General features: G+C 57.6%; 1 protein-coding gene across 1 annotated transcript; it reads right to left on the reverse strand.

Annotated features, from left to right (window-relative positions):
- Positions 1–1,701: 1,701 nt before the first annotated feature.
- Positions 1,702–21,815, reverse strand: adamts3 (ADAM metallopeptidase with thrombospondin type 1 motif, 3). Its single transcript, XM_052067076.1, has 22 exons — positions 20,429–21,815; positions 20,104–20,125; positions 18,458–18,819; positions 15,249–15,390; positions 11,423–11,628; positions 10,049–10,132; positions 9,785–9,941; positions 9,566–9,671; positions 8,579–8,722; positions 8,240–8,372; positions 7,470–7,583; positions 7,236–7,381; positions 6,740–6,915; positions 6,522–6,655; positions 6,322–6,445; positions 5,358–5,438; positions 4,784–4,947; positions 3,809–3,965; positions 3,602–3,734; positions 3,118–3,343; positions 2,756–2,873; positions 1,702–2,527 (listed from the first exon to the last, which is right to left on the reverse strand). Exons 1-22 carry the CDS (start codon positions 20,489–20,491, stop codon positions 2,091–2,093), a joined length of 3,429 nt encoding a protein of 1,142 aa, XP_051923036.1. The 5' UTR covers positions 20,492–21,815; the 3' UTR covers positions 1,702–2,090.
- Positions 21,816–22,116: the final 301 nt, after the last annotated feature.

Consider the following 22,116-nt stretch of genomic DNA (forward strand, 5'->3'; position numbering starts at 1 on the left):
ACAGTACTGGAAGGAGGCTCGAGGGTTTGGTCCTGTGACGACAGAGCTCGGCGGCGGCGGCGGCGCCAAAAGACAGCCCGCTGACAAACTCAAAATCCAGCTCGCTCTATTTACATCCAATTGTTTGCAAAAAACAATGTCATTTCTATCCTAGTAGCTACATCTGTTTGTGAAGAAAACCTGTTCCCGCCCCTCCAATAAATATGTCTGCATTCGATGCTATCTATATACATGGACTATACATTGTTGTACATACATTGTCGGATTGTGTGTTTATTGCAGTCAGATGCATGGAGGTTGTGAGGAAATGCGTTGTTGTTTTGCTGCCACTGGGTTTTGTTTTTTTTTTTTGCTCGTCAGCCTTCAGAAACGTCGTTTTGCTCATCGCTAAATGACCACAAGTAAGCGAAGCGAAGGTATGAATGAAGTGGGCAGAAAGAGCGAGCGTCCGTATTCAAGTATCAAGCGTGAATTCCGCTCACGATAAACTGGAAACTGGAGTTCAGAGCATTTCAAATACTTTTCAAAAGTCAACTTACGGATCCTTAATTGTCAAAAAAAATTGTTTGAAGTGAAACGCGCTAGCTAGCACACGCTAGCTAGCTAGCTAGCATACGCTAGCCTTTCGCTTTGCATCTCGAGCTCGTCGCCGCCATCGCGAGCGGGTCGCTAGCTAGCACACGCTAGCTAGCACGCACGTCGCTAGCGACCCGCTCGCGATGGCGGCGACGAGCTCGAGATGCAAAGCGAAAGGCTGCCGGACGCTTTTTGGAAAACGTCCTCGGGTGCTTTTTGTCCATCCGTCCACTTTTAAAAATAACATCCACCAATCGTCAGATAGCTCAATGAAGGGAAGGACCATCAAGGGGTTAACATTCTGGTCACAACATAACTTTGTTATGCTAAATGCTTAGCTGCTAAAATGCTAACAACACGCCAAAATGTTCACGTGTGATTCAAGCACAGGAATAGTTACGGCACGCGTTTGTGTCGTGCGTTGCTGTTGGTCACAAATGATCACTGAGGGAAGCTGAGGTTAAGCTAGCTGTGTGTGTGTGTGTGTGCGTGTGTGTCTCCAGTTTGGCAGATGTGGCTTTTTTTGCTTTAATACAAAATGACGTCCATTTGGTTTGTTCCCAATGTGAAATTCTTTTGAAGCATATTAAAGCGCGCACGGTTGAAAAGGAAAGTGAGTGACGTTTGCGAAAATGCGTCTGTGACGATTGACAAAAACGCGCGTTGGGTTCAAATGGTCGGCGGTCACTTTGGCAAAGCTGCCGCACGTTTGCTTCGTGCCTCTGATGTTTGGTGAAAATGTGTACGTTAACGATGGAAATGCTTGTCTTTGATGTTTAGAAAAACGCCTACTTTAGTTTGGTTGGGGACTAAATTGTCTTAGAAAATAGAAAAAAACAAGCTCGCGAGGGTCATTGAGGACGAATTGATGTCGACAGGTGTGTCCTTTTGCAATAAATATCTGTGAAAACAGGCCCGTTTGCGTTGGTCAAGACTGAATTGTCGACAACAATGCGTTTGCTTCATTTGTCTCGTTTGCTTTGTTGCCAACAAACATGGCGGATGTTGTCCAATGAAAAAAAAAAACGCACAACCAAAAAACCATTTGGCCAAAGACTAAAATGTCTTTGATTTTCAACCAACATGTCAAGTTCATCGATGGCAAAATTAACGTTTCATTTCCAGTCAAGAGCCTTTGTTATTTATTGTTATTTAAAGCTAAAACACAAGTTGCTTGATGAGTTGATGTCAAAGACTGATTTGTCTTCCGGGGTCTTGGATTTGCTCGGTTGATAAGGGACGACAATTCCGCATGCGAGCATTCCGCAAGGTTTTTTTTTTGTTGGTTTTGTTTGGTGTCGTTGGAACGACAAATTAAAAAAAAAAGATCCCTTGAAATCCTCGCGCCCTTCTCGAAATAGCCGCCGGGCTTCCTACGTACGACAGCTCCGTAACTCGAGATAAAGTGAACCAGCACCTCTTTGTTTGTGTCTTTGATGAAAATGTCGTCGGCGTCGTGACAAGACGCGGAAGCCGCTGCGCCTGCGTAGTCCCGTGAAAAGACGGCGCCGCTCTCATCTCTCTACTTCCGAGGAGGCGGCGGGCCGGCGGCCGTCGGCGAAGCCGCCGCGTCCCGACCGCCGTTTCCCGACCGCGGCGGCGGCGTCGTCCCTCGGGGTCCTGCGGGGCGCCGGGGCGCTTTTGCCGAGCGCTCTCGATCGAGCGGCGTCTTGCCGTCGCGTGGCGCCGTCGCCCCGCGGCGGCTGGCCGGCGTTTTTGGCCGACGTTTTCCTGCCGTTTGGCCGTTGTTGCCGCGTGGCGTTGGCCATCAGCGTCTCCAACAACTGTGAGGCGGAACCGAAGCGTACGCGGTCCTCGGGCTGAGCGCTAAGAGCGCCGCCGCCGGCGCCGCATGACTCGCAGCAGAGTTTGTTGTAGCCGGGGATGGAGCAGTAGCGAGCCAGGACCTCCATTTGGCAGAAGATGGACTTGTCTCCGTGGCAGGGCTCGTCTGAAAAGCAAAGCCAAAAGCATCGGAGAGAGCAAGAAGAAGCCTGACGCTTGACGCTTGGCGGCCGGCGTGGCATGTGTACGTTGAAGTTTGGGAAGTTGACGTTTGCGTGCGGCTAGCGGCTAGCGGCTAGTGGACGGAGTAAAAGCCAAAAAGAAAGAAGAGCAGCTGCAGTTTAGCGTTTAGCGTTTAGCATGCACTTTGAAGCGGACGCGGGCGTCTCCTCACCGTGGCACGGTCCGGGCCGGCACACGCGCACGTTCTCCGGCTTGTCGCCGCCGCACTGCTCTCCCGTCCGGCAGCCCACCAGTCGCCTCTCCGTCCCCTCGCCGCAGCTGACGGAGCACTGCGCCGGCGGCGGACAACACGGCTCGCTCAGCCCCAGTTTGAGTGGGCCGCGCCCGCCACCAACCTAATTCAACCTAATTGAGCGGCTAGCGAACCGGAATCAATTCATCCTTTTCTCTTTTTCTTGATTTGGATTTTCCACATTCTTACTCGTTTGGAAGAGTCGAGGGCTCAAGGCTTTCCTGCCCAAAGAGACACGGGAGGGCAATATGGGAGGGAAGCGGCGGGCGCGCCCGGCTTACCTCAGACCAGGCCCCCGTCCTCCAGTTCGAGGGGCAGGGCAAGCGGTTGCAGGGCCGGCGGGCCTCGGGACGCTCGCCGGCGCAGTACTTGCTGTGCATGGAGCGGTCGGCGGCGGCGGCACCGGCGGCGCCGTTGCGCGGGGGCTGGACGCAGCGCACCGTGCGCACCTGGAAGCCCAGGCTGCCGCAGGAGCGCGTGCAGTGCTCCCACTCCTCCGACACCCACCTGCGGGGAAAAAAGGGGCAGGCTGAGCGCGCGGCCGATGCTATGCGGCGGATGCTAACGCGTTAGCACGATGACGAGTGCCGCGATTACGACTCCGATTGGGTTTCGGGTCAAACCGCGAATACAATCCAAAGTACAGACGACAACGACGACTGCTACGACGCTTCTCAATCCTACCACGACGCTACTCGCAACAACTACGACTCCGTACGTCATAGTTCAAATGGAAAAGGGATTTGGCGGTTGCGCCACACTCACTGGGCTTGCGCGCAGTCCTGCAGGTTGCACATGCGGCGGATGGGCTTGGGCCTCTTGCCGACGTCACAGTAGCCCCTGTGCACCATCTTGGTGTCGCCTTTCTTGCGACAACCGTACCTGGTGTACTGGTAGCCTGCGCACATGGGGAGGCAAACGGAAGCGGCTCCCCCCTGGCTCTCGCGCCTTCTCTGGCGACGGCCGGCTCACCTCCGGCGCAGGGCTTGGAGCAAGGGGACCAAGTCTTGAGCGCCCACTCGTACGCGTCCTCCCGGATGACGTCGTTGTTGTTGACGGCCACCGAGTCTTCGTGGATGACGTACTTGTAGGTCAGAGTGGAGCGCGTTTCGTTGTCCTTGGGGATGATCTGGCGGACGGCGAGAGGAGCCAAAACACGCGTCAACGATACTCGCGCCCGCGCGGGAGACGCCTTCGGCCTTTCCGTTTGCCGAGGGAGCCGTCTGGCTTTTTTTTTCACGTGACGATAAAAGCGTCCGGCGTGCCGTCAAAGCGTTGCTTTTCAAATTGCCGCCTCAACGAAATCCCGACCTTGAAAGCGCCCGTCGGCAGTTGAAAGTCAAAACCCGCGCGAATGGTCAAGCGACGACGGCATCGCGCCCGGCGGCGTGAAGCCGGCTCCGACGTCATCGCGCCCGGCACTTCAGAGAGCAAGGGCGCCCCCTTGCTCTCTGGGGTGGCGCCGGACGTGACAAAAATGATTCGACCGTGCGTATTTTCAAGAAATGTCGCTGGAAATTCAATCCCATCGCCTTCGACGCGACAGCGTCGAAAGGAGTCAGACGAGGCGGCTCGGGCAAGAGCCTTTTCTGTCGCAGCTGGCAGGCCGCCGCAGAGACCGACAAGAAAGGTCAAGTGCGCACCGCCGGTGGTGGCGCGCACACGCCGACCTTAGCGAAGGGCACGTGTTGCCGAATGGCTCGCTCGGTGTCACGGGGCCGTGCCAAAGCGCTCGGGGCCCCCCCCCCGAAATGAGGGCAGCCGCGTTCGCCTCAAATGACTTTTGCTGGTCGGAACCAAATGTCTCGCGGAATCGACCCGGCGACGTGGCGAGCGCGTCGGCCTACTCTTTGTTCCCGGCCGGGTGTGACGACGAGCGCCTTTGGCGGAGGAACGCTGAACTTTGACCACTCGCAAAATCGGCGAGGTGGAGCGAGTCCTTCTTACCAGAACGGCCACGGGGTCGCGCAGCGGTCCGTCGGTGCGCAGCGTTTCCACGTCTTCCTCCACGCTGTAGTGCCACTCCACGCCCAAATCGATGAAGCTCCTGGACCTGAGCTCCTCCCCTTTGCCGTTGAGGATGTAGTGGCCCGTCGCCTGGTTCTTGATCGCTGCAACGGCGGCCGTTTGCCATCAAGCCAGGAAAAAAAATCCATCCCGACGCCTTCTCCAAAGCGTGACATATGTTGCCAATCTGATGCAAAGGTGGGCCACATATGCGCTTTGGAGATAAGCGATGGTCCCCGCATGCCATTGCCGGCACCGACGGTTGTTTGTCAATTGGCCGGCGACCGGAAAGGCTCGGCTAAAATGTCAACGGGAGGCCCCGCCCAGTGTGGCCCCAAACAAAAGCCCTCATCCGCCACCGAGGGATTTCGTTTGGGGCCCGCAAGCGACGCGGGCGTCCCGTCATCGGGCCCCCCGCCTGCCAGAGAGGCGGGCGCCCTCTTTTGGCTTTCCGCCGCTCAAGAAGCGCCTTCAAACGTGTCTGCGTGCTCGGCTTGCGTGACATCACACTTACCAAGAATTTGAGGGGAGGCCTCGTGTTCTTGGACGATGACATGTCTGGCTCCGGGAGGAATGAGAAACATCTTGAGGGAGCCTTGGGCGGAAAAGAGAGATGCGTGAGACGGGCAGAATGGACGGCTCGGTGGGGGCGGCTGGACATCCTGCGCGCTTTGCTCTACCAAGCTGCCCTGGGAGGCGGAGAAGACGGCTTTTCATCAGCGTGTGCGGGATGCCGCTCAAGGATGCTCCACTTAGGTTGCAGCGGAGAACTCATTGTGGGGGGGGGGGGGGGGGGGGGCGGAAATGTCCTCGCTTTGGCCGAAGTCTGTGCTAAATAATATTCCCCCCCCCCAAAAAAACGCAGCCACGACAGAGAGCAAAAGAAAGCCGGCCCCCGTGGAGTGGACTCGCGGGCAGCAAAGGCCGGCAGGGATGTCGGTGGCCCTTGCAAAGTTGCCGGCACTCACCCAGGACATTTGGAAACTCCCGGCTCGCATTTAAAAAGACGTGGCGAGCTCCTTTGGCCAAGGAGAAGCCTCCTCTGCTTCGGCCTTTTGGAACAAAACAAAGGCGTTAGGTGCAGGTGGCGCGCGCCCTCCCGACAAAAGGCAAACGTCCACTTCATCCCAGAATATGTGCACTCGCCACAAGGGAAGTTGGTGCGGAGGAACGACACCTCCTGGCGCTCCTCCTTGCTTTTCTTTCACTCCCCCCAAAATATGAAATATGGAAGACGGACTGGGAAACGGTTGGGGGGGCGGGGGTTCTTTTCCAGTTGCCCCTCCGCTGCAGGCTAGCGCTCGAGGGCAGCAGCCCAGAAATGGGTGGGGCTCAACTCCACCACGGTTGTCAAAGTCAAGGCCCGTGGGGCCGGATCTGGCCCGCCACATCCTTTTCATTTTCACATGTAAACTTCCTTGCTCAAGTCTGCAGCAAAATGTGAAGAATGCAAGATGCGGAGGCGCCGGGCGGCTTACCGGCCTTCTTGGGGGTGCGGGTGAAGCTTCCTTTGACGGTGCGGCAGTGGGAGTTGTCGCCTCCGCACACGCCGCACTTGTCCTCCGCTTTGCTGGAGCCCATTTCTCGGTCGCAGCCCACTTTCTGACGGGAGGGAGAAAAGCTTCTCAAGTGGCTCGGCGCCGGGACTCTGGTCCCCGAGGCGCCACGCGGGTCTTACCGCGCACTCGCCGCGAACGCAGACGCTGTAAGCGTCCTTGTAGGAGCAGGGCGTGCCGTCGTGCGCCAGCTGCTTCATGTAGGCCACCTCGCCCGTTTCCTTGGACTGGCAGTGCAGGTGGCACCTCTTGGTGGCTGCAAGGCAAGCCGGCGGGGTCACTCGCTTTGCCCTCGGGGGCTCGGCTCGCCTTTCTTGCCCCCCCCCCCCCCCTGACTCACCGTCCGGATGCTCGTAGGGCAGCCAGTGGTGCTTGGCGCCTTGGAACTCAAAGTGGGGGTTGCGCAGGTGGCACTGTTGCGCTCGGAAGTCCTCAAAGTGCCTGGGGCAGTCGGCCGTGTTGCAAAGCTGATACTCAAAGTTGACGCCCGGGCAGTCCTGGCCGCCATTGATGGGACTGGAGGCAGGGGGGGGGGGGACATTTTGGCAGTTAGCTCGCGCGGCTGGCCGTGGCCTTTCAGCCCCGAGAAAAGAGAAGCCGCCTTCAAGCGATGCCCATATGCTCCCGTGCTTTTGTTCTACTCCCAAGAGAGCTTTGAGGTTTCCCCCCCTCCCCCCATACGGAATGTTTGTCAACCTTTTCTTGAAACGGAACGGCGCGAGAAAAGCCCGCGCGGCGATGGGCGTGAACGGCGAGAAGAAGAGGCGCAAGAAAGAGTCGGCACGAACAGGTGAGGGGTCGGGGGGGCAAGAAGAAGAGGCAAAGGCGGTAGTTACGCGGGGCGGTCGCACTGGCGCGTGCGCAGGCGCACGCCGGTGCCGCAGGAGCGTGAGCAGGAGCCGTGTTTGGTCCAGGAGCCCCAGGCGCCGTCTTGCTTGGCCTGACTGGGGTTCTTCCACATGCAGTGGCCCTTGTAGCACCACTGGACGGACAAACAGAGACGTTCAAACAAAGACAGGAAGGCGGCCCCCCTTTGCTGGCACCTACATTTGTGGACGGACGGGACCTACTTTGCCGGGAGCGCATTGGGTGCCGTCCAGGGGGGGGCCCTTCTTGGTCTTGCAGAAGTAAGGGTTGTCGGGGTGACTGCACCACAGCTGCTTACACGGGTCGAACGTGCGGAACTGAAAGACAAGCAAGCCAAGAAAAGCGGCTTTGCGTCCCTCTCCGTCTTTGGCGGCAAGCCGTCGGCACACCTGCCGCCCGTTTGTCCGCGACCACGCCCGCTACATCTCAGCCGCTGTCTTTTTGAACATTTTTCCACGTCTCCTTGTTAATATTTGAGTATTTGCCTGGTCATTTCCTTGCCGTTTTTTTGTCGTTGTGGCGGTTCTCGTTATTGACTGGCCTTTTCTGTTTTCAATTAGACGGCGGGCCCAAGAGAGGCGAGCGGCAGCCTCGGCGCCGCCCGGCCAGCAGAGAAGGCGCCGACACCAATGCAGGAAAAGAGCAGATGTCGCCTTGCGGCGCCCTCATCGGCACGCTTGAGCGACTCGCCGTTGTTTCCGGCAGCGATGGAGACGACAAAAGAATTTGCCTTTGTTCTTTCTTCTTTCCCTCCCCCCATGACGACAACAAGACGGCACTCCGATGATGAAATCATGAGGAGAGCGAGTGCAAGAGCGAAAACGCGAGTCCATTGGATGGAGAAAGGAGACGGCCCCTTTCCCGTCACGTTTGCCTTTTGGCGCATTTCAAACCCATTCAAAGGTTCCAACAACATGGTTGCAAACGGGCGGGGCCGGCCCTCGCCCCGTGCGGCTCCGAGGCGCGCCCTCACCGAAGTGCAGATCTTGTAGCCCACGCCAAAGTCAAAGCGGCACTGCTCGTCCATGGAGTAGTCGATGCCGGGCAGCTCGGGAAGCTGCGGCCAGTCCTGCTTGAAGGGGTCGTCCAGCAGGCAGTCGTACGTGCTGGCGGACCGGGTGGGGAGGAGGGGGGTAACAAACGCACAAAGCTCATCAGAACCAGACCGAAAATCCACCACGAGGGGCGAGGCCGGGCAACTTGATTTCCCGAAGCCTTCGTACACGAGGCAACTCCATGTGCTTAGCACCCCCCCCTTTTCTCAGGAGCCTTCCGTAGCCTCCCTACAATGGGCAACGGGGCCCCGACTTACTGGATGTAGCGCTTGAGTTCTTGGCCGCTGCACATGGACCAGTGGTAGCGGTGGAAGGCCGCCTGCACCAGAGGAGCCATGACGCTGCCCATGGCGGTCTCGTCGCCGCAGCGGTTGCCTTGCCCGTCGTGCTCCATGCCCAACCTGCGCACACGCAACGCACAGAAGGATGCTAACTAAGCTAAAGGCTATGACGGCCAGTCCCTCCCACGCCCTCCAGCCCGCCCTGACAGCACCGGGTAGCAGGTTTCACCCGCGCCGCAAGAAGGAGAGACACCGACAATCGTTCCTACCGACTGCTGTCAGGCTGATGAATATAAAAATAATAATCATAATGAATTGGTGTGAAAACAGCACTGCCATTGATCCATTTTGTGTCTATATTGCACTTCATTGAACGGGCTTTGTTGTTTTTTGTTCTTCTGTCTACCTACATTCTTGCTGCTGGAGGCTGTACATTCCCCCAGTGTGGGACAAATAAAAGATATCTTATCTTATCTTAAAGTAACGAAACTGAGGCTCAGAGGGGGTGGAGCCTTTTCTGTTGCCGCTCCCTCTCCCACTGAACATCGGGCAAGCCTCCTCCAAACTCGCTTGTATTCTTTGGCATTCCACTCAGCATGACTTTGATTTGTTCTTGCTTTTACTGTTTGGCGCTTTCTACCGCCTTTATTACCCATTTGTCTTACTGTTTCTTGTGCATGTTCAACTGCTCCACATACAGCACTTTGGATGCAGCGACGGCTGTTTGAAAGCGCTCCGGAAATACCGTTACTGAGAAATGACACCCGATGAGTCGCGGCTACTTTTCCGGCAGGCGGACTCGAGTCACGCCATCTCGGCCGGACACCCGCGCAATGGCGCAGGTTTTTTTTTCTTTTCTCGCGGTTCTGAAAAGCACCTTTTGCATCGTCTATTCCTCGACTCCTTTTCTCAATTCAACGTGAACGAAAGAGAGAGAGAGAGAGAGAGAGACGCAGGACTTACACGTGGCCCGTCTCGTGAGCCACCACAAAGGCGGAGGAGAAGCCGTCTTCGTGGTTGAGGGTGCAGCTCCGGACCGGGTGGCACATTCCCGTCACGGGGGCGTAACCTCGAGGGAACGCAGAGGACACCGGTCAGGCGGCCGCCGGCAAATCCCGGGAAGCCGCCGACGCTGGAGACGCGGCGGAAGGAGAAGGAGGCGGCGGCGGGCGGGCCGCTCACCTTGCATGCCGGTGGGGCCGAAGCCTTGGCGAGTCAGGAAGACGGCGTGGTCGTGGTGCTCGGCGTGCTCGGCGTCGCCCTTCTGCTGGCCGAAGGCCCAGCGGCAGACGTTTTCCAAGCTGCGGGACGGGTTGCCTCTTTCGATCAGGCTGACGGACTGACGGCAAAGACGGCCGGGCCGCCGCGATGAGACGCTCGCTGAATTTCTCGCTCCCTTTCATCGGAGCCAGCGAGTCGGTCGGTCGGTCGGTGCGAGAAGCTCACCTTGGCGTAGCCCAGCATGATCATCCTGACCAAGACCACGTTGATGTGGACCCCCAGGGACTCGTCGTGGTAAATCTCGTTGACCTGAGTGGGAGAAAAGCGTCAACAACAAGTGTCAATCGAGGTTTGGGAAGCGAGAAGGCTCCCCGCATCCTTTGCCCTTCTGGCTGGATGCGGGTCTCCAGCCGCCGTCGTATTTGACGCTTGTGTTTTTTCAACGGCCGGTCCGCCGCCCGCACACTTTGTGAACGGCGAGTCTGGCTGAAAAAGAAGCGGGGGCGGCCACCGCAGGGATTCGCTGAAGATGTTTCTGCAAAAGCCAGATGCGCTTTTCAGCACGAGCGGTGGAAGGCTTGAATGGAAAGGAATTCAGCACGCGCCATCAGCCAAGTGAGAGAGAGCAAGAGGACGTTTTGGCGCATTATGAACACGACGCCACCATCGGAAGCCACTTGGCTGAATCCCCCCCTTGACTAATTGAATGACAAATTCAAATGCAGGTGTGATGGGGGGGGGGCTGCACGCTGGCTCTCCAGGCTTTTTTTTTTCTCTCCCCATAACGCGGTCACGCGCCAGCTCGACACTGACCGATTGGGTCTCAAAATGTCTTTCTCAAGAAGAAAGAGCTCCCGCTGAGAAGAATGACGGCGCTTCCAAACAAGATGGCCACCTAGCTGCGAATGGCTAGCATGCGCACGTCATGGCCGCAGGTCTCGATGCGTGCACCCAAAACCATTCCACCACTATGTGTGTGTGTATCTCGGGAGCCTGAAAAAAAGCGTCTGCGGGCGAGGGGCCGGGCGAAGGCTGCCGTCATCATCGGCACACTTGCTGCTGTTGCTGGGGAACAGGCGTCCAAATGGCGGCGCCGAAGCATCGCGCCGTCCCCGTGGCAACCCTCATTCGGGGAAGAAGATGTTGACGTTCACGGTTGGCCTCAGGTCTCTGCCCGCGACCGCTCCAGGCGTGAAATGCGACGGCAGGCGTCGCCAAACACAAAAGGCGCGCTCACGTGAAAGGAGTCAACACAACTCCTTCCGCCAGTGGCCGGAAATTTGAAGAAAAGCCACCTCGGCCACCGCTTGCATCCACGCCAATCAAATGGCGCAGACGAGTCGTCGGAAGGCGACAAAGCATCCGGGCCTGAAACGGGCTCCTTTTTGATTTCCATCGACGACGCCGATTCCCACGGCGATGAAGCCGGCGGGGGCCAATGAAAAGGTGCAAATCCGTCGAGTCGGTGCCCTTCGTCGGGCAAAAGGGCCCCGAGGCCTCACCGACGGCGGCTCATCGAGGCGAGCGGACGGGACGGCGACGGCGAGGCAAGGAAAAAACGCTTTCAAGGCATGAGGCGCACTTGTTGAGGAAACTTACGATGTTCATGAGCGTCAGGAGGTAATTCTGCACGTGTTCCTTCCCGTGGAATCGAACCACCGAGTCGTCCGCTCCCAGCAGGATTTCGATGTTGTAGTCCTTCTGGCCGGCGTCGCGCCGCCAGCGCCGCCGCCGCTGCCGGACCGTGTCGTTGAGCCGCCTCGCCAGCGTATCCAGAGTCCCAGGAACGTCTGGCAACTGCGCTTCTGACGGGAGAGAAACAAAACAGAACCAAAGAAGAGCCGCGTTCATTCACGGCCAGCTCGGGGCCCGGCCAGAATCCGGCGCCCCGACGGGGTCCTACCGACGGCCTTGGAAGGAGAGTGGGCGGCTCAACATGTGCCCGCGCCTCACAAATGCCAGTGAAGCGTCACCGAAACACACATGGCGCAATATTTCCGGGCCACTTTTGGCCTCTGAGGAAAAAGTCCCGTCGCTCGTCATCAAAGGCGAACATCAACGGCGCGACGCCTGTCCCACATAGCCGGCCGGGGACAACTGCGGGGGCCCTTTTTCCCCTCCGGAGATGCTCCCCTCCGAAGACAGCGCCGGCCATTGAGGCGCGGAGGCCGGCTAAAACCAACAGCCGCGGCGGCGGGCGCGGCTTCGACAGGCCGAGGATTGTGGGCCGCATTCCTGCCCCGTGCCGCCCCCGCCGTCACACTGGCATTCTTGTGCGCATTCCCCCCACCCCCCCACCCACCTTGGAGAGTCAACAGGCGACTTCAAAGGCACAGGACTGGCCCGTCCGTTGCTCCGCTTGAAGACCGCCAGTGTGCTCGGACTCCCCGGAGACCCCCGCCGTGCGGCGGATGAGGAGGGGGAGGGCAAAGGGCCGCCCGGGGCTCGCGCGTGGCACCGCCGGGCGAGGCGGCCACCGGGCCGGCCGGGACTAAAAAACGACAGCAAAGTCGGCGACGGGCCGTCGTGGAAATCTACCGGGTGCCGTCACCGACAAACGCTCATGGAGTCATGTTGCCCAACGCGGCCAAAACTCAAAGAAATTGTCCATCGCTCACGGCTGAATGACGCCGAGTTTTGGCAGCCGCGTCGACGCTCTTCACGCTCGGAGCGACAAATTAAAGAAGGGAAAAGTCCCACTCGAGACGGCCACTCTGGCGCCGATGAGTTAGCTTGCGCTTGCGTCACGCGCACAATCTCGTGCCGCCATTGCAGGGCAACTCTGACGACGGCTCGGACGCGTCGCGGTACGATTCCCCATTTCATTTGCGACGCCGTAGCATCCGGCGAGGCGCAAAATGGAATGCCATGGGACGGTGTCACCGTTCTGTTCCCTTTGTGACCATCGGAGGGTTGGGGGGGCTTCTCTTCCGCCGCCACTCCTCTAAGATAAGATGTTTCTTTGCAGTGAGGCAAAGGCTCGACAATAACGGTGATTTGGATAATTGCAGCAAAAAGCATCGAGCCGAGCGCGTCGCTCCCCCCGCCGAGCCGACGGCGGCCATCGCGACAAGAAGGCTCTAATTAGGCTCCGCGCTTGCCCAGTAAGAAAAAAAAAATGCTTGAGTGGGCATTTTGTACGCCGGCGGCGATGGCGCCACACCAGCTTTTGTGGGGGGAGGGGGCAATTTCATGTGCGACTAAACGAGCTAGCAAATTGAAAGCAGCTCTCAGGCCCCCCCACAGAGCCACACGCTCCTAATGAGTGCGGCGCATCAGCCGATCTTCGCGGACTTTGGGGCCGTTTCGCTTTGAAACACTTCTGGACGCAAAAACATGGCGCCACCGCTAAAGGCGATCCAAAGCCGCCAGTTGTTGATTGTCAGATTGCGACGGCGGAGGAGCGGCACCAAACGGAAGCGCTCGCCGAAGGAAGAAGGCGGCTGGCTCTTCCATCCAGCGCAAAAGCTGCTTTTCTTTGCGACGCCATACATTTTCATTGACTGGGATGCTGGACAGCAAAAAAAAAAAAGACATCAGCGCAGCACCCATGCAAATGTGTGGCCGTGTCAACACCCCTTCGAGAGAGAGACCCCCCCCCCCCCCCCCCCCGCCCCCATGTATATATAGATGGAGGTCAGCTGCATTCCTGACTTGTTTGCTCTTATCATTTTTTTCCCTCTCTTTTGCAGCCTTCTCTGGCCGTGTGACCCACTTGAAGCAGGAGATGGAAAACGTGCAAACACACACGCATACACACACACACCTGTGGAGGTGAGGAGAGGGAACAGAAAGGCTGTTCCCCAAACCAAGCCGACTTTCTTTCTAGCCGTCCATTTCTGCAAATTCAACAGCTCGGCGGAGCGGCAAAGGTGTCGGCGCGTCTCTCTTATGTTGCAACGAGAAGCGAGTGGCCTGGGCCGTTTTGGGCCCGCGAGCGAGCGGCGAAGCGGACAACGGGGGGCTTTGTGGCCTCGGCCGGGCTGCGCGACACGCGGCCAAACTCGGGCCTCATTCATGGACGGGGCGCCGACTGCACGTTTTGGAGCTGCGTTTCCTTTTCGCGCAGTTCAATCCACTGGAGTGAGCCGCTTATCTCTTTCTGCGCCTGATGTTGTGGCCGCAAAGAAAGAAAACAAACACCGGGGCCCTCCGCAACATCACGGATCAAATTCACAAATGTCGTGAGCCGCAAAAAGCAAAAAAGAAGGAAGAAACAAGGCCACCGGGAGCAACGGTTTCCTCCGGCGGCAACGTCTCCGATTCTGCTCGTCTCATCCGGACAGCGTCGGTTGGCGGACAGAATTGGGCCGTGCGCCCAAGCGGCCATTACTCAACACGCGCGTTGGCGTGTGTTGGCTCCGTAACGGCGCACGGGAAGCCAAACCGACGAGAGAAATTGTCTTTTGCAGGTGGCGCCATCCGCCAGTGGATTGAACACCAGACGCCGTATTGTATCGCAACTCCCAGTACAGATTGCATTTCACAGAAGGTCAGCCAAAGGCGAGCACGTGACCCGAGGCCGGACGGCGCGGCCACGGCGCGCACCTCCCTACGTCAATTGCCAGGATTTGTCTGAGCAGACGGCGGCAGAAAGAAGAAAAATAGCCACGCCGCCGTCATGCCACTTAGGAGAAGCGAGCGCAATGATGACGCCGGCCATTCTCGCGCGTCGCCTTTTCCATTTGGCGCTCCCTCGGCTCAGAGCGGCTAATTGTCGCCAACAGACGTGAGACGATGCGGAAAGTCTCTTTGGAAGCGGCGCCTGCTCGTGGACAAAAGAAAAGTGGATGGAGGGCGCGCTCTTCCGTGCAGACGAGGACACAGAGAAACTGTGGGTTCTTATGGGAACAGGGGGGACCGAGTGTTGACGGGCGCAACCGCTTTGGGGTCGCACCCGGGGGATGGTCACCTCGATCGATTTGTTTTCTTGGTGCCCCTCCTACGCGTCTTGAAAACATTGAAATGTACTCCCCTTTCCGACCTTGAAAATGACTAGAAAGTACTCTCAAGTGGGGGCGGCTACGTCAGTTGTCGTGAGAATTGAAGCAAGCTAGCAATAGCATTAGCTACAGACCGACTCCGTCTTAAGAAGCGCTTTCCGAAAGGGGGTGGTGGCGACCGGAGGAAGGGCCCCCTCGTCTCGGCGGCACAAACGAGATGGCCATGAGACTTTTGGCGCTCTGGAATGATATGGGCAAAGCCTATTTGCTTGTTCAATGAGCTACGCCCGCGCGCAGAGCATGCGCAGAGCATGCGCAGAGCACACGGCGATTGCTTTTTTTGGGATTCGGGGGCACCCGGCGGGGGTGCCGGCCGACGCCTCGGACAACGCGTGTTTCCGCCCCTTTCATCCGGATCGTGCAAAGACTACTCGACGGAAGATGAAGCGACTAGCGGGCGGCGAGGGCCGGACTCCTCCTACCTGGCGCGGCGCGGGCCGGGCCCCGCCGCACGGCCGACCTGCGGTAGACCACGTGGACTCGGCCCCGCTCCTCCAGCTCCCGGGCGCCCCTCTCCAGAGGTTCGATGAAATACTCCTCCGCGTCCGTCCGGATCATGCCGGCCTGCGGCGCACAAATGACTCGGTGAGCAACGAGGAAGCCGCCAAAAGCGCAAAGTGTCGCCGCTCTCTGTCGTCGTCAAAAAGTCAAATGAACCATCCACAACGTGTCACCCCCCCCACCAAAATAATAATAAAAATACATGCGAGAAAAAAATAGCCTCACTGTTCATCATCACAGATGGGGGGGGGGGGCTTCTCAAAGGATCACTCTCTGGTCTTTTGCTCTTATCGGTCACAACGCCACACCGTAGCGGCTAATCGTTAGGCCGCATGTCGATGGAGTCTTACGTCGGGGTAGCACGGGGGTGGCCGCCGGACGCTCTTACGTACGGGTCGTCAACGTGACCGTTTGCCCATCCGCGTTGCTTTCCCTCGGCTATTTTGGGAAACGCGCCGGAGGGAGGTTTCGCACTCCACAGTGGAGACGAAGAAGACAAAAAAAAAAGAGAAGAAAAAAGGGAGATGCGCGGCGCACTCCTGCGAGGCGGCGGATGAAAACGGCGGCTGGCGAGGACGACGGCTCGCCAAGCAAACGCGCCTTTGAACAAGAGTGCGCGTGAAAGGGGCCACTGTCCCGCCTGCTAGCGGGCCCTCCAAGACCTTTTTTTTTTTTGCACTGAAAGGGGCCGTTTGGCGCAAGCGGCAGCCCTTGGGCTGAATGCCGCCCGTTGTTGTCGGCGGGGCGGCGCCGTCCGCTCGGCCCGGCCCGACAGGCCGCGGCTAGCAAAGTCGTGGCGCGCAGGAGGCTTCGCGTACCAATGGAGTCGCTTGTGCGTTAGCAAGGTGGCCCGGGGAGTTGGTTCCTTCATTAGCTAGCTAGCTGGTTTGTTTGTTTGCGAGCTCGTCTTTTCTTCACGGGCGAGCTCGCTTATTTGTTTGTTTGTCCGTTTCATTGCTTCATTCGTTCGTTTGCTTGCCAACGACGTGTCCGCACAATCGTTTGTCGCCCAATTGAAGTTTGGCCCCATTTTCAGAACAACCGCGGGGAGACGTCGGCAGCGCCGTCGCTCCAGACTTGGGCAACCCACGCGCTTGCTTGTGCAAAGTCTCGGCGTTCGCCAGTTGGCTCGCAGCGAAGGGAGAGCCGAGAAAAGCGGCCGTCCCGAAACGAAGCCGGACGACTCGCCGGACACCGTGACAAGAGAAGGCGGCGCCAGCATGTGGCAAGGGGGGGGGGGGGCCGCAGACGTGAACTCTGAGGCCCAAGCCTTCCGCCCGCTTGAAAGAGACGAGCGGCTCGGCCGCATTCCTGACTTGTTTGCTCTTATCATTTTCTTTTTTTTTTTTTTCCACTTTTCCGGCCATGCGCGGCCAACTGCGGCCACGTGACCCACAAAGGAAGAAGTACGAGCACAAACGAGTTCTTATTGACTCCGGTAATAAAGTATCGCAGCAAACGAGGGGACCGGATTATACACGTGGGGGGGCTTTGAAGGGGAGGGGCTGAGGGCTGCCGTCAGTTATTCGTGGGACTTGACGATAAACCCAAAGCAATTTCCCCACTGAACTCGTTTTGGGTGTTTGGCGTCCAAACACCTAAAACCCAAAACGCTAGCGTGACGGCAACCGCCAGAGGGGGCGCTTGCCATCCGTTTGCGCGCTCACGTTGCGAAGCGTTTGTCATGCGCCAAAGTCGCCAAAAGCGTCGGCGGCCATGCCCGCCGCGCCGCCATATTGACCGCAACCGTTCCGCTCAACTTTTGGGGCCCCAAAAAGGGCAGCGGCCGTCGCCCAACGACCCCCGACCCACAAAAGCAAAGAGTTCAGCACTCGATGCCTTGCGAATTCCCATTCGAGTGCAGCCATTTGACAGCCGGCCCACCTGTGGCCCCCGCCCCGTCGACACACACACACCTCGCTGCCCATCTTTAAAGCCCTCCTCAAAACTAACGTGTATTCTTTGGCGTTCGACTCAGCATGACTTTGATTTGTTCTTGCTTTTACCGTTTGCTGCTTTCTAGCACCTTTATTTCTTCCTGTTTCTTGTGCATGTTCAATTGCTCCACGTACTGCACTTTGGATGCAGCGACGGCTGTCTGAAAGTGCTCCACAAATACTCTTGACTTGACTTGACTTGACACAGTCTAGCGCGATATTAGCGAGGCGGCAGACGTGGCAAATAACCCAAGTGGTGGGGAAAAGCGGCGCTGCGTCACGCCGGGCTCTCATAAAGCGCTCGGTTCTCCACAGGCTGTCATTTCAAAAGCAGCAAACGGGGCATTTTGCGCACAGCCCTGGCCCACTTCACACACCCCCCCTCCCCACTCGCCCAGCACACTCCGGCCTGCTTCAAAGAAAACGGCGGGCGATAGCAGACGCACTTTTGGATACTCGCCCCCACGTTTTGCTCCGGGACGCCTCGGTGGTCTTTGATTTCATGCAGACGTAGCGAAGCACCCCCAGCGAGCGTAACGCAAAATCATGGGCGATGCGCCGGGAGAGCCGAGCGGCCCCGCGACTTGATTTCCGCTTCGGCGGTGCCAACGCATGCCACTCCGCCGTCCGGGAGGTGGCATGGAGTCACAAGCGCATTGTAAATGGTCAGACGATCGTCTTTTGCGGGCATTGCGGCGTGCTGGCAAGTCGACCCCTTTTACCGAGGAGGAGGCCGTCGTGATTCTGAACGAGCTCGGAGGAGACGTCGTTTAATTGAGGCCACGGATGGAAGAGGGCAAGTGGCACGGCCAATGGCAGAGATGGATTCCAAACACCATTTTGTCAGCGCGTCGGAAGGAAAGAAGCACAAAGAAGGACAGTGGAGGACAAACGCGGCAAATGGCAGCGGGGAAGGCGCCACACCAATTTCACGGCTGCTTTCAAAAGGCGTTTTCTAGTTTGGGAATCTTGAGATGGAATCCCGGGCACGGGCGCCATTCATTGCCTCCCGACGGCACAAAAGGTCGCTCCTGTTTTATGTCGGGAAGGGGCTCGCCCGATTAACGGCCACTCGAGCGGAACAAACGCTCGGTCTAAACGGCCTCCCGAGAACAATGGCCCGTAAAAACTTTGACGTCAAGAGAGGGCCCCGAAAGGGCCCGTCGGATCAGGTGGCCCGCCGGCGCACTTACCAGGCCGTCGCAGTTGCTCATGGCGACCGAGGCCCCGGGGACGTCGGCGATGTCGCCCACGAAGGCGCAGTCCGTCTGGAGCGAGCTTATCCTCCCGGGGCCCGAGGCCCGCTCGTCGTGCCATTCCACCGTGGCCCCCGGGGCCACCAGCCGGCGGTTGGGCCGCAGTCGCAGATGGAACTCCTTGCCAAAGGCGCTGACGTTGAAGAAGAGTCGATCCAACGGGGGCGTGGCGGCGGACACCTCCCTCCGGACTCGCCGGTCGTGGCTGGCCGACAGCAGGTGGGACAGGAAGCGGCCGTGGGCGTCGCTGCTGAAAGGGGTCACCAGGCCGTATTCCTTCAGACGGCGCGTCACGGCGTCTGCAACGCAAGTGGCAGATCAAAAAAAAGCCAACCGGACCGCGGCCATTTCCACTTCTCGCTGTTCTCGGTCAATCTTGAAGGGGGGAGGCGGGATGCCCCGTGACAAGTCCGACACGTCGGTCCCGGGACCATGTCGGAGGGGTCAAGCGGCCGAGTCCGAGAGCTCGCTCACGGGACGCGCTGGTTTGCTTGCTTTTGGACCGCGTTTGCGACATTAGCGCTGGCCGAAAAGCAAGCCAAAATCACGGCAAGAACCGGAGCCCGCACGGAAGCCGTCATTCGAAGGAGGACGCGCCGAGGTCACGTCGACCCGACGAGAGCCGCAAGGGGGAAATTTGCGCCGTGGATGCAGGAAATGAAAAAATAGCACGGGCAGACGACAACAAACATGGCTTTGTTTGCAGTTTTCTGACGCTTTTCCACGACGTAAAAGCCGGGCCGCGTGGAAGGACCAGCACTTTTACTTTTGTTCCATCAGAAGCGCACCAAATATATATATTTATTTATTTATTATACTGGTTAACTTCTAAGGCGCATGTGAAGATATGATTTGAAAAATGTCATTCAATTTGCCGATACGGTGAAAAAGAAAGAGTTGGCAGCTTGAGCACAGTTTGAGCGACTCTCTCCTACGGCGGCACGCTCATTGTCGGCAGCCATGTTTTTCTCGTCGTTTGTTTCTGCACCGCCGGAAGAGAAACTTCCCACTTTCCCGGGCGGACCTTGAATGCGGCGCGCCACCAATTGCCAGCTTTTTCAAATGAGGAAGTGAGCAAAGAGCGCTCGAGCGTGAGCGGAAGCGGGTTTAGGAGGGACGTGAGGTGGCGCGGCACGGACCGCGTCCAGGCACGACTCCTCGCTTCACCTCCCGATGGAGAGCAGATGTGGAATTGGTGCTTCCTCCTGTATGAAGGGAGCCCGTCGAGCGCCGCGAGACCAAAAGTGCAAGCGGCTAGCGACTCGACTTCTCACAACATACGTCGATCGCCAAGCGCAGAGACGTCACTTCCCCAATGGGCATTGCTTTCCGTAGGTGGAAAAAGCAGGACGCGAGAGAATTCGACCACCAGCGGCTTACTCGGGAAGGCGCGCCGCACCCCGAACTGGTCGCCGCTCAGTCGGCGGGGCACACGCACAGACAAACGGCCATTCCCGACACGAGCCCATGACGCCGCGGTGCCATCCATCAATGACATGGCTCACTTTTTTGGAAATCTGAGATGCAAGTGCTCTCTTTTTTTCCCCCCTTCCTCCCCATCATTTTTTTTCATTGAAACTCACCTTTTCGATCATCTTCGCCAGCCTGCAAGACAAAGGGAGGGATTTCATGAAAAAACATTCAATAGTTACGAACCGAGCACATGCAATCTTGTGAAAATGACCCCCCACCCCCCAAAAAGAGCTTTTCGACCTTATGTAACGGGACAAAGTGTGCAGTGTCTGCGCGCGCGCGCGTGTGTCAACATCTCACACACTGCGAGCATTTAAGGGTGTCAAACGTGCAAGCAACTCCCCCCCCCCTCCAGGCAGTCCCTTTTCTAAACGTTGTTTCTTTAAAAAGAACTAAATAAAAAGGAGACGACATTTGAGCATCCAAAGTTGTTACCTGGGCGGCTGAAGTGGCGACGAATCCCAGCAGCAGCAACAAGGCGACTGACAGCGCGGCCATCGCGAGTCTTGGCAAGCCAAACTGAAGAAATCAACAAACGGCCTGTGCGGCAGAAGCTCGTCTCCGCCTTGTCCTGGTTTGGGGTTTTTTTTTTTTCTTTTTCGCCTTTTGGTTTGTGCGAAATGACGCACGTAGTGTAGAGAGGCGAGTTGCGTCACTTTTGGGGGGAAGGGGGGGTCACTCGGTCACTCCAAAGTTGATGCGAGTCCGCCGCCGCTCACTTCTCGGCCGCCGCACAGCCGGGCCGCCAGCCCGCCTCGCTTGCTCGCTCGCTCGCTCGAGCCCCCGCCTCGCAAACCAAAAAAGGCAGGCCCTCGGTGACGTCACCGCAGCCAGACCCCCGCCGTGCGTGGTCGACGGCAAAAGTTGTTTCATTTCAAAACTTTCTTTTTCCGCCGTTACTGAGACCAAGAACCTGGAAACGTGGAGAAGAGGACAAGAAAAAGCAATATGGTTGCTAATGCCGCCCCCCCTCTCCCAAATATAGAAATTGTGTGGGCCGCTGTCCTGTCCTGCCTGTTTTGCAGCTCTGCCATGAGCAACACACCTGATTCAAACCATCAGGATGGTTCTAATGCTGCTTCAAAGGCCAAACAAGAACCACTGATCAACTTCCATTGTGTGCTTGCCCCGCCCCCCAAAAAGTGGCGCTCAGAAAACCTTTGTTACGCGGCAAAAATAAAAGAAGAATTAAAAAAGGGCCATTCCGCCAGGATCCAGGAAGGACATTTTGCGCTTTTCTAACACAGTTGAGCAGTTTGGAGCAGGCCAGCCACGTGTAGCGCTGCTCTCCAAGTGACTTCCTCCTTCCTGGTTGACCGGAGCTTCAGGCCAATCAGGTCCAAGCTGCAATGGGCCAGGTGCTTCCCAGGTGCTTGCGCTGAAACAATTCATGTCTACCGGACGTATTAAGCACCACACACTGATATTTTGGATGGAGTGAAATGTGCACCATTCTCCCATCCAAAAGCCACACCCCCACCCCCCCCAGCATTTTTAATGTGCGTCTTATTTCCTCCCAACAACCGTGTCGCCCGTTTTCTGAGTTCGTTCGCAATTTGTGATGGACAGCGAAAGGGGCCGCCCCCGAGATGGAGACAAACGGCTCCATTCTGCTCCCAAATTGCTCTTCCGCCAACGCAATCGCAATGCAAACGCCGCACGCGTCCGCTCTCGTAAAAAGAAAAAAAATCCCTATGTGCGTGTTTGCTCATGGTGAAAACATTTCGCATGTATTTTTAGTTTTTGAGAGAGAAAAAAAAGAGACATATCAGGGGGCAGTATTATTTATCAAATAATTCCCGACAAAGACTTTCCCTCTTTGCTCGATTTTGTTTAGCGGCAGAGCAAAAACCTTTGATGGGTGTCAAGACCAACGAAGAAGAAGCGACGGTTGAAGCTAGAAAGAGGCCTTCGGGACATCTTGCGACATCTGGAAACGTCCCCAGAAATTCTTCATTCAACAGCCCCCCGACGGAGGACCATTTGAGGCCAGTGACGTGGAGGCGGCCCGACTTGTCGAGCGCCGGCCCGCCGGGGATCTAGTTGACCCCCGGCCCGCCGACGCCGGGGGCCGCAATCTGGAATGTTGCCTTTTGACTCTTTCTGCTTGCGACACAATGCCC

This window comes from Hippocampus zosterae, chromosome 6, assembly GCF_025434085.1.
Source record: "Hippocampus zosterae strain Florida chromosome 6, ASM2543408v3, whole genome shotgun sequence".
Classification (NCBI taxonomy): Eukaryota; Metazoa; Chordata; class Actinopteri; order Syngnathiformes; family Syngnathidae; genus Hippocampus; species Hippocampus zosterae.

Excerpts from the sequence above, each read along its gene's own strand:
- adamts3 (XM_052067076.1), bottom strand. The coding sequence starts at position 20,491 with ATGGCCGCGCTGTCAGTCGCCTTGTTGCTGCTGCTGGGATTCGTCGCC. Across the intron at positions 4,948-5,357 it reads GGCCTCCCCTCAAATTCTTG|CGATCAAGAACCAGGCGACG; the intron begins GTAAGTGTGATG and ends CCGCCGTTGCAG. Across the intron at positions 3,966-4,783 it reads GCGACCCCGTGGCCGTTCTG|ATCATCCCCAAGGACAACGA; the intron begins GTAAGAAGGACT and ends GCCGTCCGCCAG.